This window comes from Cupressus sempervirens, chromosome 4 (assembly GCF_028749045.1).
Source record: "Cupressus sempervirens isolate cs-2001-9-10 chromosome 4, ASM2874904v1, whole genome shotgun sequence".
NCBI lineage: Eukaryota > Viridiplantae > Streptophyta > Pinopsida > Cupressales > Cupressaceae > Cupressus > Cupressus sempervirens.
The window spans coordinates 883209166-883222423 of record NC_143121.1 but is presented as its reverse complement, the minus strand read 5'-3'; the positions used below and the strand labels follow the sequence as shown (position 1 = coordinate 883222423).

Below are 13258 nucleotides of genomic sequence, written 5' to 3'. Positions count from 1 at the left end.
TGTAAATTAGTACTTTACTATTTACACTTACTTAAGTTTACTTAGGTTAATGCATTATTTAATTATTTTGCATTATTTTATTATTTTTATTTGTGAGACACTTAGGAGTTTGTGCAACCTTGTGATTTGTCATGTTGACAACACAGGAGTATGCACCTCTATTTCAGCACATGGTGCCTACAACACTATGTTGCGTGTCCCACCCTTCTAGGCTTATCCTCTCATCACCGCACTTACTTCTATGCTTAATGGAGGATAATCCATATCTAGTGGACATGTGCTTGGTTGTATGACACACCATGATGCTAACTTCTATGCATTCTAGAAGCTCTCCTATAGCCTTTATAATCAGGCACTTCTAGTGTACTCTTAAGTATCAATTATTGAATACATTGTTATTTTGATCATACTCTCTCCATTTTTGGTCTACAGTTGTGCTTGTGTTTGAGTTCTTAGTTCTTGGGTGAATTTTTCCCTTAGGCAAATTCTTACATGGTATCAGAGCTTGGAGACTTTCTCATCACATAGCCATTCGAGACCTCTTGCTTGCTTCATCACCTCAGCCTAAATTTGGAGTGCTACAAAATTTGAGAGCATCCAACATGAGATCTGACCTCTCCATTGCATCCAGAACACTGAATCGACTATAAGCATGCCTACCTTGGCCCATAGTCAACCGTGAGGCAAATTTTTTTTGCAAATCGAAACTCGAAGGCCCAATTTGCAGTATGGGTATGATCTTTTGCAGATCTTATTAATTATTTTCGGATCTGTCATTTTTATTTTCTTTGTCATATTTTTTGTCAGTATTTTCGTAATCTTCGGAACAGTTTATAGTTTGTCCGTTAGAGAAATTTTTTTATGCAGTACGAGCTGTCAGATCCCGTACTGCACATTTGTGGTTAGATTATTTATTTATTGCAGGTTTTATTTAAATCTGCGGGCTTAATTTATACCTCGTGAATCATACCCTGCAAATAAATTTAATTTTGCACCTACCGGCCGGCTTCAACACACCTCCAGCTAACATACTCTTCACCAAAGGAAGCAACCATTCACACAGAACTTTCGGCAGCAGCTCGCTATTTGTAATCTATCTGCGAACTCTATTTTTTAAACAGTGCAAAGATCGCGCACTCTGCGAATGTGGGACTAAATCACACGCCAAATTTCGGTCGCATTTGGTAACCCCGATAGGGTTTAAGTAGTTTCTGCCATCCATGTTCCTACTTTCTGGCAACCATGCATTCAAAATTCCCTGCCGCCTGCATGCAAATCTTCCCGCCCACGAGCGCAGATAGTTCCCGGTAGTGACAGGAGATACCCTGACGTTTGCAGTTTTCGACAACCGTTGACGATTTCCATTCTCTGGGTGCCTTTTCAGTTTATTCGGTGACATTTTTTGATCTTCTGACACGCAGGTTAATTCTGGCCCAAACTGCTAAAAAGCCCACGCCACGAGGAGATAAAACCCATCACGCAGACCAGTGTCATCCGAACACGTGGAAGCGTAGCCAGCTCTTTCGCCAACTCAACTGGAAGCCACACCACTTTTTAGAATTTCCACATCACTCGTGGACAGCCAAACTCTCTTGACACATCATCAGTACGAAAATTTTCCAACTCATCTGTTCGTATGGTACAGACTGTTGACTCAGCGTGCCGCGTCAGCATTGGGCGAGATTTTTTGTTGGCATCATCAATTCTGTTAGCCTAAATTTGACACCCGTCGAAACATCAAACCAAGGCATTTTTAAATTGCTTTGATGGCCATTTGACCGTCAAATTTAACTTAGCAGTTTCTCCTCCAGACCCCTCTCTAGATTGCTTTTCAGTTTGGCAGCTTGACATTGCGAGCTTATATCTTAGACATCCGGACTCCGATTCAGGTGCAATTTTTTTTGAAATCAGGTAAAATTTCTTGAATTTTCTAGTGGTGGTATTGTTTTCTAATTTTTGTGCACAAATTTTGCATAATTTGCATTTTTTGGTGACTGTACCTACATAATCTTGCCTTTTGCAACTTCAGAAGCTCCATATAGGAACATCTAATCACCTTTTCAGGTTTCATTTTTTTTTAAAGTGCATATTTTTTGTCTACTTTCTAGATTTGAAGTCAGATTCTAGGATTGTGTGGAGAAATTTTTCACTTTCAGAATTAGGCCTTCTTTGTCATTGTAATGCTTTGATTCTTTTCAGAATTGTTGTACATCTAAGCTACAATTCTTAAGTGACAGATTTAAGCCTCATAAGGCAGTTGTAAAAGCCAAATCAGCAAGTTCACTTTGTTCATTTTGACAAGTGGCTCATTGTAAATGCACTACTTATAAAGTGTCGAAGCATCTCTTTTGGGGGGGTCTTTTGATTGAGTGAAAAGGGGGGGTGTGTACTGTGTTTTATTGTGTCTCTATTCTGTGCTCTTTCATTTTTGCATCATGGGTTTTAAATGTCCTCCTTTAGCCTCACGCAACTATTCTACTTGGAAAGATATTGCATTGAGTAGATTAATGGAAAAAGGATATAGTTTGTATGTTGATGGTACAATTACCCAACCTACTGATGCTAAAGAACTCATTGATTGTCAAATTCAAGACCAACAGGCTTTAGGTGTTATCAAGAGTTGTGTACATAGTGATCTTCTCTTCCACATTAAAAATTGTTCAGAATCTAAGGAAGCTTGGGACAAACTTGACCAGTTGTATGGTAAAGTGGATGAAGAAAAGGGATTTCAGATTGAGGATGATCTACTTCTCTTAGATCCTAAGAATTATGACACAATTCAAGATTATATCATCAAAGTCAATGAGTATAGAGCACTTCTTAAAGATTGTGGAAATCCCATAAAGGATGATAGGTTAATTCATCACATCCTGAAAAAGCTACCTTCTGAGTACGCTAACTTTGTTTCGAGTTTTAATACTCACAAGTTGACCATGGTATCTGCTTACCAGAAACCTTCCTTTGATGGATTTGTAGACATGTTGATTGTTGAACAATCTCACTTGGTGGATTTTGGACTTCTCAAGTTATCTAAGACCAAAGCCTTGGTGGCTAGTGATGATCTCAAATCTAGTCAAGGGGGAAAAAGCAACAAGAAGAAGAAGCAGTGGAAGTAGAAAACACAATCTGAGACACAACATGACTCCTCTCAACAAGGCCATTCTTCTTCAAATAAGAAAGGAACTAATGAAAAGAAGGACAAACTCTTTTGTGCATATTGCAAAAAGCCAAATCATGATGAGCATCATTGCAAAACAAAAAGAATCGATGAGTTAGAAAATCTACTCAAGAAGAATAAGATTCAAGTGCCAGGTACTTCCAAGGATTCAACTCCAAACTCTTCAAAGGGTAAAGGTCAAGCACTTATGGAAAATTCAAATTCTTCTTCAGAATGGATACTTGACTTAGGTGCCTCTTACCACATGGGTTCTTCAAAGCAAGATTTTTCTTCATTGAAGCAGTCAAAGGTGCCACACATCTTCGTGGGAGATGATGCTAAAATGGAAGTAGAAGGGAAAGGACATGTAGAAATGAAAGATGGGGAATTCAAAGATGTTCTCTATGTTCCAAATCTAAGTTCCAATCTACTATCAGTTTACCAAATCACTCACCTTGGAGATGGTCATAAGGTTGAGTTCCTTCCTGATTCAGTGATGGTGTGAAGTCTCAAAGATGATTCATTGGTAGTAGTTGGGAAATTCAATGATGACAGGAGGCTTTATTCCTTCTCCCATTTTGTGCCTAAGAGTTCTTCTCAAGCCTTGTTAAGTCACTCACATTCAAACATCAATTTATGGCATGAGCGGTTTGGTCACCTTGACTTCTGCTCTCTTCAGCAACTTTTCTCAAAACACATGGTCAAAGGTCTACCCAATATCAACTTTTCTAAGGGGGAGTGTTCATCTTGTTCAGTGGATATGCATCTCAAGGAGAAGTATGATAAAGGGAAGTCTTCTCGAGCTCCAGTTGTTCTTCAGCTTGTTCATATGGTATTAGCAGGACCGTTTGCAGTGACTTCAGTCAGCCAAGGCCGCTACATACTCACATTTGTTGATGACTTTTCTAGATTCACTTGGGTCTTCTTTCTTCATCATAAGAATGAAGTGGTTCATAAGCTTCAAGACTTCAAGGCTCATGCTAAACACAAGTCAAGGAAAGGCATCAAAGTATTAAGAGTGGACAATGAGAATAGATATGTTGATAGAAGGCTTAAGAACTTTTGCAAAATTGAGGGGATTGATCTTCAAAACTCACCAACATTCAGTCCACACAAGACAGATGTTGCAGCAATGAGGATTAGGACTCTCAAGACCATGTCAAGTTGCATGATTAAGGCCAAGTCTCTCGATCCTACACTTGAAGTTAAAGCTATTAGCAATGCTACTCACATACTTAATAGGTCTCCTCATCCATCCTTAGATGGCAAGACTCCTTTTGAGGCATGGTGCGATAGAAAACCAGTTGTGAGTCACCTTAGAGTCTTCAGTTGTGCAGCATGGGCAAACCTTTCTTCCAGGAGTTGCAAGGCACCGACACCTAGGCCTTGTACTTTCATTGGTTATGAAGATAATGTGAAGGCTTACAGACTTATGGATTCAGAGACACATGATATTTTTGTGGAGAAGGATGTTCACTTTGCGGAAAGATCTCTGAGCTTATCCTCTACTCCTCTCCACACATCATACACAGTGGAAACTGATAGTGACACTAGCGATAGTGCTTCAACAGGTTCAAATATGTGGGGTTCTGTCGACAGTTGCAGTGAGAAGTCACATTAGTCCAGTCCACATACTTACATTGCCACAGTGAAAGGTCCATCACACCATGGTACATCTCATCTTCCAGCTCCAGCTTCACTTGACTTGGGAGACAAACTTGAGGACACACATCTTCTCATTGATGATGATTCTTCTACAGTTGTTGTGAGGGCTCACTCTGACCCTCATGTCTATTCTCTACATGATCAATCTACATAGGTTGGCGTGATTGTGGATCCTTATGAATAGTAATTAGTGGACGTCTCTTTGTCAGTAGAGGAGACAGATGGTTCAGTGGAACAGGTTCAGCAGACATCCTTGCTAGATCTGCATTCGTTCTTTTCAGCACAGTTGGAAGGGGTGAACTTCAGCATCATTACAGGGATACTTGAGCAAGTTTTAGGGCTAGCACACATCTTTAGGACTGTACCTTGGGCATTGGTTCTTCCTAAGGGGAGGAACACCATTCTGCATTCTTGGACCAATTTCTTCATTGGAGCAGCTTTCACTTGTTGGCATTCTTCTTTTGGGGGGGGAGCCTATTATGTCTCTCTTCCTTCTCTTATTCTCTTATGTATATACTGGATGTATGTCATAATGGGGGGGGTCTTGATTGCTCCATCCATCGATGCATCCATCTTTATCTCTCTTTTTGGGGGAGGGTTTTTCCCATGAGGTTTTCCCTCTTTCCCCGCTTTATGGGAGATTGCATTTTCATTATGTACATGGGTACCTAACATGGCCTAGTAGCCGAGACCCATTATGCATCTTCATCCTAGTTCGTAAGCTTAAGCGCATTCTCCTAACTTGCACTTAAGGGGGGTGTTGGTGTAAATTAGTACTTTACTATTTACACTTACTTAAGTTTACTTAGGTTAATGCATTATTTAATTATTTTGCATTATTTTATTATTTTTATTTGTGAGACACTTAGGAGTTTGTGCAACCTTGTGATTTTTCATGTTGACAACATAGGAGTATGCACCTCTATTTGAGCACATGGTGTCTACAACACTATTTTGTGTGTCCCACCCTTCTAGGCTTATCCTCTCATCACCGCACTTACTTCTATGCTTAATGGAGGATAATCCATATCTGGTGGACATGTGCTTGGTTGTATGACACATCATGATGCTAACTTCTATGCATTCTAGAAGCTCTCTTGTAGCCTTTATAATCAGGCACTCCTAGTGTACTCTTAAGTATCAATTATTGAATACATTGTTATTCTGATCATACTCTCTCCATTTTTGGTCTACAATTGTGCTTGTGTTTGAGTTATTAGTTCTTGGGTGAATTTTTCCCTTAGGCAAATTCTTACAGTCAATTCAAATTGGCAAGCCACAATCCCTCATCTGATATTGAAAATCTATGTGAGAATGTAAAGAATGATGTAGATTTATCTAGATTTTAGCATATTAATTTTGATAAGTTAGATAATGGAGATAAAACAATGTTGAAGAAGTTATTTATGATATGATAGCTACTTTGAAGACTACTCCAATAGAAATTGCTAAATCAATACCTCAAATCTTATATGAAAGAGTTGAGAAGAAATGGAAGTTTACCAAATTAGAGAGGCTACTTTAGCTCAAATTATGTCTGCTTAGATAAGCAGATGATTAGAAAGGTTGTAGAGAAGTACAAAGGGAGATTTTCTTCTAAATACAAAGCCTTTAATATTCTGAGGAATCAAGTTGAAGAGGTGGTAATCCATAGTAAATTACTTTGGAAAATAATCTATGGGTTGACCACTAAACTAGTGGAAGAGAAGGATGAAAAAAGAAGGATGAAATAGAATGGGATGAAACAACATAGGATGAAACTCAAGAGACTATAGATGTTAATGTATAGAGCACCAGTCCTCCATAAGGAGAGAAAAGGAGTCAATAGGATTATGTGATTATTAAGGACATCAGTGATAAAACTGCACAGAACATAAATCCACTCAGTGGCGAGGACATAAAGAAATTGCAACAAGAATCTGTCAATACAACCATTCCATACACAAATCCTAAATTGGTAAGAATTGATGAATCTCCTAAGGTTGAGATTGCATCCACTGAGAAACAATAGTAAGACACATCTACTGTACCCCCACTTGTTGCAGCAGAAAAGGAAAAAGAATCACATGATAAATCATAAGAAAAAGTTTTGGAGAAGAAAGATGAGCTTACTAATGTACCATATCCAATGCCTACATTTGTCATTGAGATAAAAGATAAAAAGGAAGATACACTAGTTACATCACTTCCAAATCTACAAAGCTCAAGTATACCTTTCAATTCTAATAATTAAAAAGGAAGGGAATGAAGAAAATAAGGGTAAGGAAGATAATCCTACACCTACCTCACTAAAACCTATTGAAGATCAAAATTAGGATAAACAAGGAGAAAAGGATAATAAGATTACTAAGATAGAGGAGCAGGTAGCAATATAAACATTGGTTACTTTGTCAGTTACTACATCTTCTCTCAGCATCCAGACTCCTCAAAGTAAGAGTTCTCAAGCAACTCCATTACATATATCAGTGTCAAAGTCTTCTTTTCAATTGCTTCCTTGGAATTGTGCCTCAAAGTCTTGGGTTTGTCTAGGGTAGGATACCCAGTTACCTTGTGGATTATTCATTTTGTGATCTTGATGGGACCATTCTCCAACTATAGCTAGTTGTCATGAATTGTGATCAGCACAATCTTGATCCACTCTATCTTGAATACTTGGAAAAAATCTAGGGCACACATTAACCCTTTTCATTCTACAATTTTGTTCTCTTCCTTCAAAATTTCATTGTCACACAACTTCAGGTAAGTTTCCCTCATTTCTAGGTCACCAACCTCTCCAACCTTGCATGTGTAACAACATCTTACATCTTGAATCATTAAAACTTTGGTTGGGATCATTGATAAAGCTCTTGATGGGTCACCCTTGTATGTGATCTCAAGAATTGCACAAAATGGAGGTTGTCAAAGATCATTACTGATCCAATGAAAATTAGTAACCTCTTTTCCTTCCTTCCTTACTCCCATGGATGAACTTGCTGCCATTTTCACTTGCTAGGGTTTACAAAATGCAAAATAATGTAACTTGGCACAAGTGAAATACCTTTTGACTTGATGAAAATTGTCATGTAGTAGTTGAGTCTTGTTTGTAGTCATCAAAATCCCTTTCACAATTTGCCTTGTTGCTCTTAGATCTTTTGGTAAATGTAAATGACTCAAAAAATTGACTAAATAGCCTTGAAAAATTTGCAATTAATTCTTAGTGCATATATAGTTGTAAGCTTAGTCATTATAGGATTTGTGATATGCTTGGTCAACATAGGTAACTTGACAGTCACTACAATTATTCATTACTTAGTAGTTACTGCAATTCTTCCAACACTTAGCAACAACACATAAAATATCATATTGATAGATTGTATCTTTCTTATAATCACTTAGTTGCATCTTAATATATGTTGATAAATCCTTTTCATTACCTGAATGCTTTGAAATGATGCAAAATATATCATTTAAAATGCTAGTTCCACACATACCTTTGATTGCCTAGTTGGGGATGATGTGTTCACCTGATCCATTAGATAAAGTGACCTCATCTGAGGTTGGTGTGCTACAATATTCCTTCATTTTCCATGTCTTGTTCATTTGCATCTTTACCTTCTCAACATCTACCTTTCCTTTACCTTTGTTGAATTAACTGCTTGGTGAAGGTGACCAATTTGGACAATTTCTACTTACATGACCAACCTTAAGACAACTAAAACATAAAATCGCATTCAACCATCTATTGTAGTTACTTTAGAAGTGTGTCCTTATGAAATTTACAACAACATGACCATATTCTCCACAATAGTGACAACTATACCTTGTATTGTAATCCCAATTGTAAGAGTTTTCATGATGATGTACCTTTATTTTTTTGTTTGATGTCCACTTGGGTTTGCATCTGCACTCATATGCCTTATGTCCATACTTCTAACAGTTGTAACAATATCCTTCAAATCTCTGAGTGTTGATGGTATTTTTCCTACATTCATGCACTTGATGTCCTTACTTCTTGTAGTTGTAGCATTGTCCCTTGTATTTCTGCTTAAAGTTTTGATTATCAATGTTGCTTCTACAGACATTTGATGTATGACCTATTTTTCCACAATGATGACAAGTGAGTTTGTTGTTCTTGCCCTTATTGTTCCTTTCTTCATCAATTATAGATTATTATCCTTTCTCAATAGTAGAATATTCCAATCCTATAGTATCATGTTTGATCTTGGTGTTTCCATCAATTTTTCAAAGTACTTTATGGCTTCACTAGGCTTGTTGAGATTTTCCTTCTCTGTCTTTGTAGGTGTACTTTTAGTACACCATTTTCATTAAAGTTAACCTCGTAAAGAGTTTCCCCAAATGCTTATGGTTTTTCCTAACCATATTTCTATGAAGTTTCAGTGTTCTAAGGTATTTGATTCAGAGGTTCCATGGATTCAGGTTTTGACTATTAGAAAATTCAATTTCAATGAAAGCACATTTTTTGTGAAGATCTATTGTTTATGAAGATTGAATAAAGGCCGACAAACATAAAAAATGAAAGTCTAGAATGTATATCTAAAATTAGAAGGAAAGCATGTGAAGAGATGAATAGAAGAACAAATCTATGCCAAGAAGAGAGAGAAATGTTTACTAAAATGGAGAAGTCATTTTCAGATTTTCCATTGGAGAAGCAAATGTTTCATTTTCCACCAAAGGGAAAATCATAGTGGAAAACTCATTTTTTCCTATGCCTTTTAGAATCATTTTTAGATTTTCCATTGGAGAAGCAAATGCTTCATTTTCCACAAAAGGGAAAAGGGTAGTGGAAAATTCATTTTTCGCTACACTTTTCACAGCCAAAGTTCAATTTTCCACATGAGGAAAGAAAAGGCAAATATCAATCCAAAATGAAGATATATGGGGTCTAGTATCAAGATTACTTTAGAAAAGTAATTTATGAATCAATCTACATCAAAATTGTGCCCACTACATGGAGGTAGAAAATTGAAGATTGGGTGTGCTTTCCGCACTAAAAAATGGAATTTCCACCAAGTATCAAATCAACAATAGAGAGATCGAAAAGAGCTCTTAATTGATTAAACAAAGAATGATAATATAATAATGATTTATCTATGAAGATTTGGGCATCAACATGACATTAAATATGAAGTGAAAAATTCATTTTATGCTACACCTTTCGTTCTCAAGTTGGAGTTTTCTACAAAAGGTAGAAGACAAAAGTCAAATTTCCACCAAGAATAAATTGGAGTGTTCTATAACTAGTGACTCAATAGCAAAGAAGAAGTATCACTTGTTAATTATTTACAAAGTGTAGCTGTTACTAGAAATGTGCAAATTTCACCTACAACAAAGAATTGGAAAATTGAGAACTTGGTACGCTTTTCGACCTCCATTCAGGATTTTCTTCCATAGGAATTCTAAAGACTCACTCCCAAAATTTAGTAGAGAATAAAGATGGTGAGAATGGAAGATAACATGCTAGAAAATTGAAGACATCTAGGTTACAAAGCATGTGAAAGAAGAGTGGTTGGAAACTTCATTTTTTCAATTCTGATTTTGTAACAATCATATAAACTAGCATTCAGTAGCTCATATCTTTTGACTCAGTGATTATTTTTCTGATCATTTTTGTTAAAATTCATAAAATTAGGTTTGGAAAAACATATCCAAAAATGAGCTCAATCCAATGGTGGAAAAAAAAGATATGCCCCTCGAAGCATGACCCATTTTTACTAGCAACAATATTTATTTTTCTATCTGCCCAACAAAGGAAAGATTTTGATTTAACATATTTAAATGTCAATTGGTAAAATATAATTAAAATATGTTAAGATATATCATTATTAACTTTAAAGTTAATAAGAATATCAGTTTTCAAAAGGAAAAAGATGAGAAATCAAAGAGACAAGAGTCAGTTATAGAACTGAAAAGTCAACAGAAGAAACCATTTGGAATGTGAAGAGAATCTCCAAGAAGAAACAATTATAGAATGAAAAGGTCACCATTGGAGAACCGAATGGTTATGAAGAAGTCTATTTATTGTAAATCTTTGTGGGTATGGTGGGTTCTTCTTTTCTGCAAAAGTAGGCATAGCTGGAGTAGAGGGGAGGGCATTTAATTTTTGTATTTTTGTTTATGCATTGGAGATTGATATTCAATTTTTGTAATAGATTTGGCTGTAGATTGCAAGCAAAAATAATTAGAGTGTTGTGTTTTTGTGTTGAAAACAAGAAAGGTTTTGTTTTGAATCAAAGTATTTGAGCATCACTTTTTTCTAATTACTTTCAATCAGAGTATTGTTATGGTTAGTTTTGAGCACTTTCTTGTATTCGTAGTCAAATGGTGAATGGTGATAGATCAAAGTACTATCATTCATTCTTGTTGTAAAGATTAGGATGTTTAATCTTCATTTTCATTTTTCATCGCATTTGCATAATCATCATTTACATTGCATTACCAATGTTGGGGAGTCACAGAAAGTGTGAATTCCTGGGGTTGGCTAGGTGTAGAACTGAATTCACTACCTAATTTAGTTCTGTCTAGGGCTGGCTTGGTTTTCCTCTTTCATTCTTAGGTTAAGAACTTACCCAGTTAGTTTGGGAATCAAGAAAAATCATTTTATATCATTCATAAGGGAGCTGTACCTTTTAATTCAGAGGAAATCTATCAACTCAATGATATGGTATCAAATTGTTTCTCACAGGTTCGGGCATTTAAGAGTTACATTGAAAAGAAAAATCTATTTATCAACAATCTTCAATTAATTCTATAGTAGGTTATTTTGTGATTCCAAATTTGTAATCTCAATGTCTTTCCTGTTCAGTTCTTGATTTGCAAGCATCAATTGATTCATTAAATCTAGTTGAATGCTTGACAATTTTTGCACATTTGATGACTTCTCCTCAAGTCTATTTGCTAGTAGTCTTTTTTCTTCTTCAATTGTGAATTTATCTTCCCCATATTTAGGTTTTAGTTTAGTTATCTCACACAAAAATACTAATTGAGCTTCTTGTTCCTTTTTCATATTCCTGACTTCTTCATTTAGGACACTATTCTTTTCCATCAGATCTATAATTGCTACATCAATTGTTTTGGAATCCTTGTCTTCAAACAATCCTGTAGTGTCTCCTTCTTTATATTGAGTGTCATTTTGTTAAATGGCCAAATCCTATCTTCTCTTAAATGAATGTTGTAATTCATCTCTTACCTCCGTTAGTTGATGTAGAGAAAGTTATATTTTAATCTTCTGGTTCTCAATAGTCTTTCCCAATTTGTAGACTTCCATCTTCAAGATCTTACCTCTCAAGCTATAAAACTTTCCTTTATAGAGAACTTAGCTCTGATACCAGTTTTTGGAAATATAAATGGGAGAGTAATTTATAGGGGGGGTGGGATGAATCAATACTTAAAACTTTTACCACAAAAGCATTTCACCATTCATCCATCTCATAACTTAACATGTGAATTGAAATATGTAAGCATGCATCACATCCATAACATAAAGTAAATCAACACATAACACAAAAGATTTTGGTTACCCAAAAATCCTCCAATGAGAAGGTAAAACTAGGTTGGGGATGATACCCACAAATCCTCACTACTATATCAATAAAGTGTGGCCAATTATGGATACAAAGTTTTGATCATAAATTATGATCTACCATATGAAAGGTCTATCTTGTTAAAGTATTGCATGACTATTAAATCTTACATTGATTAAAGGATTTAAACTCACAACTAAGTAAGTACTCTATTAAGAGATTTATAAAAGTCTATTAGGACTACTCTGTTAAGAGATTTAGCCTGTATCACCTATCAAAATGATTTAGTACCTAATCCTTCAGTTAGTACCTCTTTACTAGATGTTAGATCTCCTCTTTATAGTTTGTATCTTGATCCTCCTGATCTAATATATCTTCTTTGACCTTTCATTGCTTGTCTTCTCAACTGACTTGGTTCTAAACAATTGATTTTGGAATGCTTATCCTTCACTTAAACATATTATCCTCATGAATGCCTTCTCTCCTTTGCATATCATACTTCTCTTCACTTCATGATTACTCCCTTTTAGGGTTTACTCTTTCAAATATGCATTTGAAGACACTATTAGGTCACAATTAATGACTTTGGTTTATTTTTATTACCACCTAATGCTTCTGCTTTTCAGATTAGCTGCATGTGTTGTATAGGGATGCATGGAATGAGTGGATCCTTATCTCTTTATATCAAAAATTAATGTTTATGACAGCCAACAATGGTTTACATAGGAGTTTTTGTTATTACAAACATTTATGTCATTGACTCGTTACTGGACATTAATAGGCTTATGATGCTCGACCAAGTAACTATGCTCTTTCTATTGTTACTTGGCTTCTAAATAACTCAACATGTATTATTGCTTGACACCTAAATCACTCAACACACACTAATTTCTTGACGCCTTCTATTTTCTTGGTA

General features: G+C 35.8%; 1 protein-coding gene across 1 annotated transcript in view; it reads right to left on the bottom strand.

The window, feature by feature from the left end:
* Positions 1-1422: 1422 nt before the first annotated feature.
* LOC149564218 (uncharacterized) overlaps positions 1423-13258 on the bottom strand; it is a 59372-nt gene continuing 47536 nt past the window's right edge. Inside the window, exon 2 of the mRNA XM_089828310.1 lies at positions 1423-1535. Within this exon, the coding sequence (XP_089684436.1) occupies positions 1423-1535 (113 nt within the window). The remainder of the gene's footprint in view (positions 1536-13258) is intronic.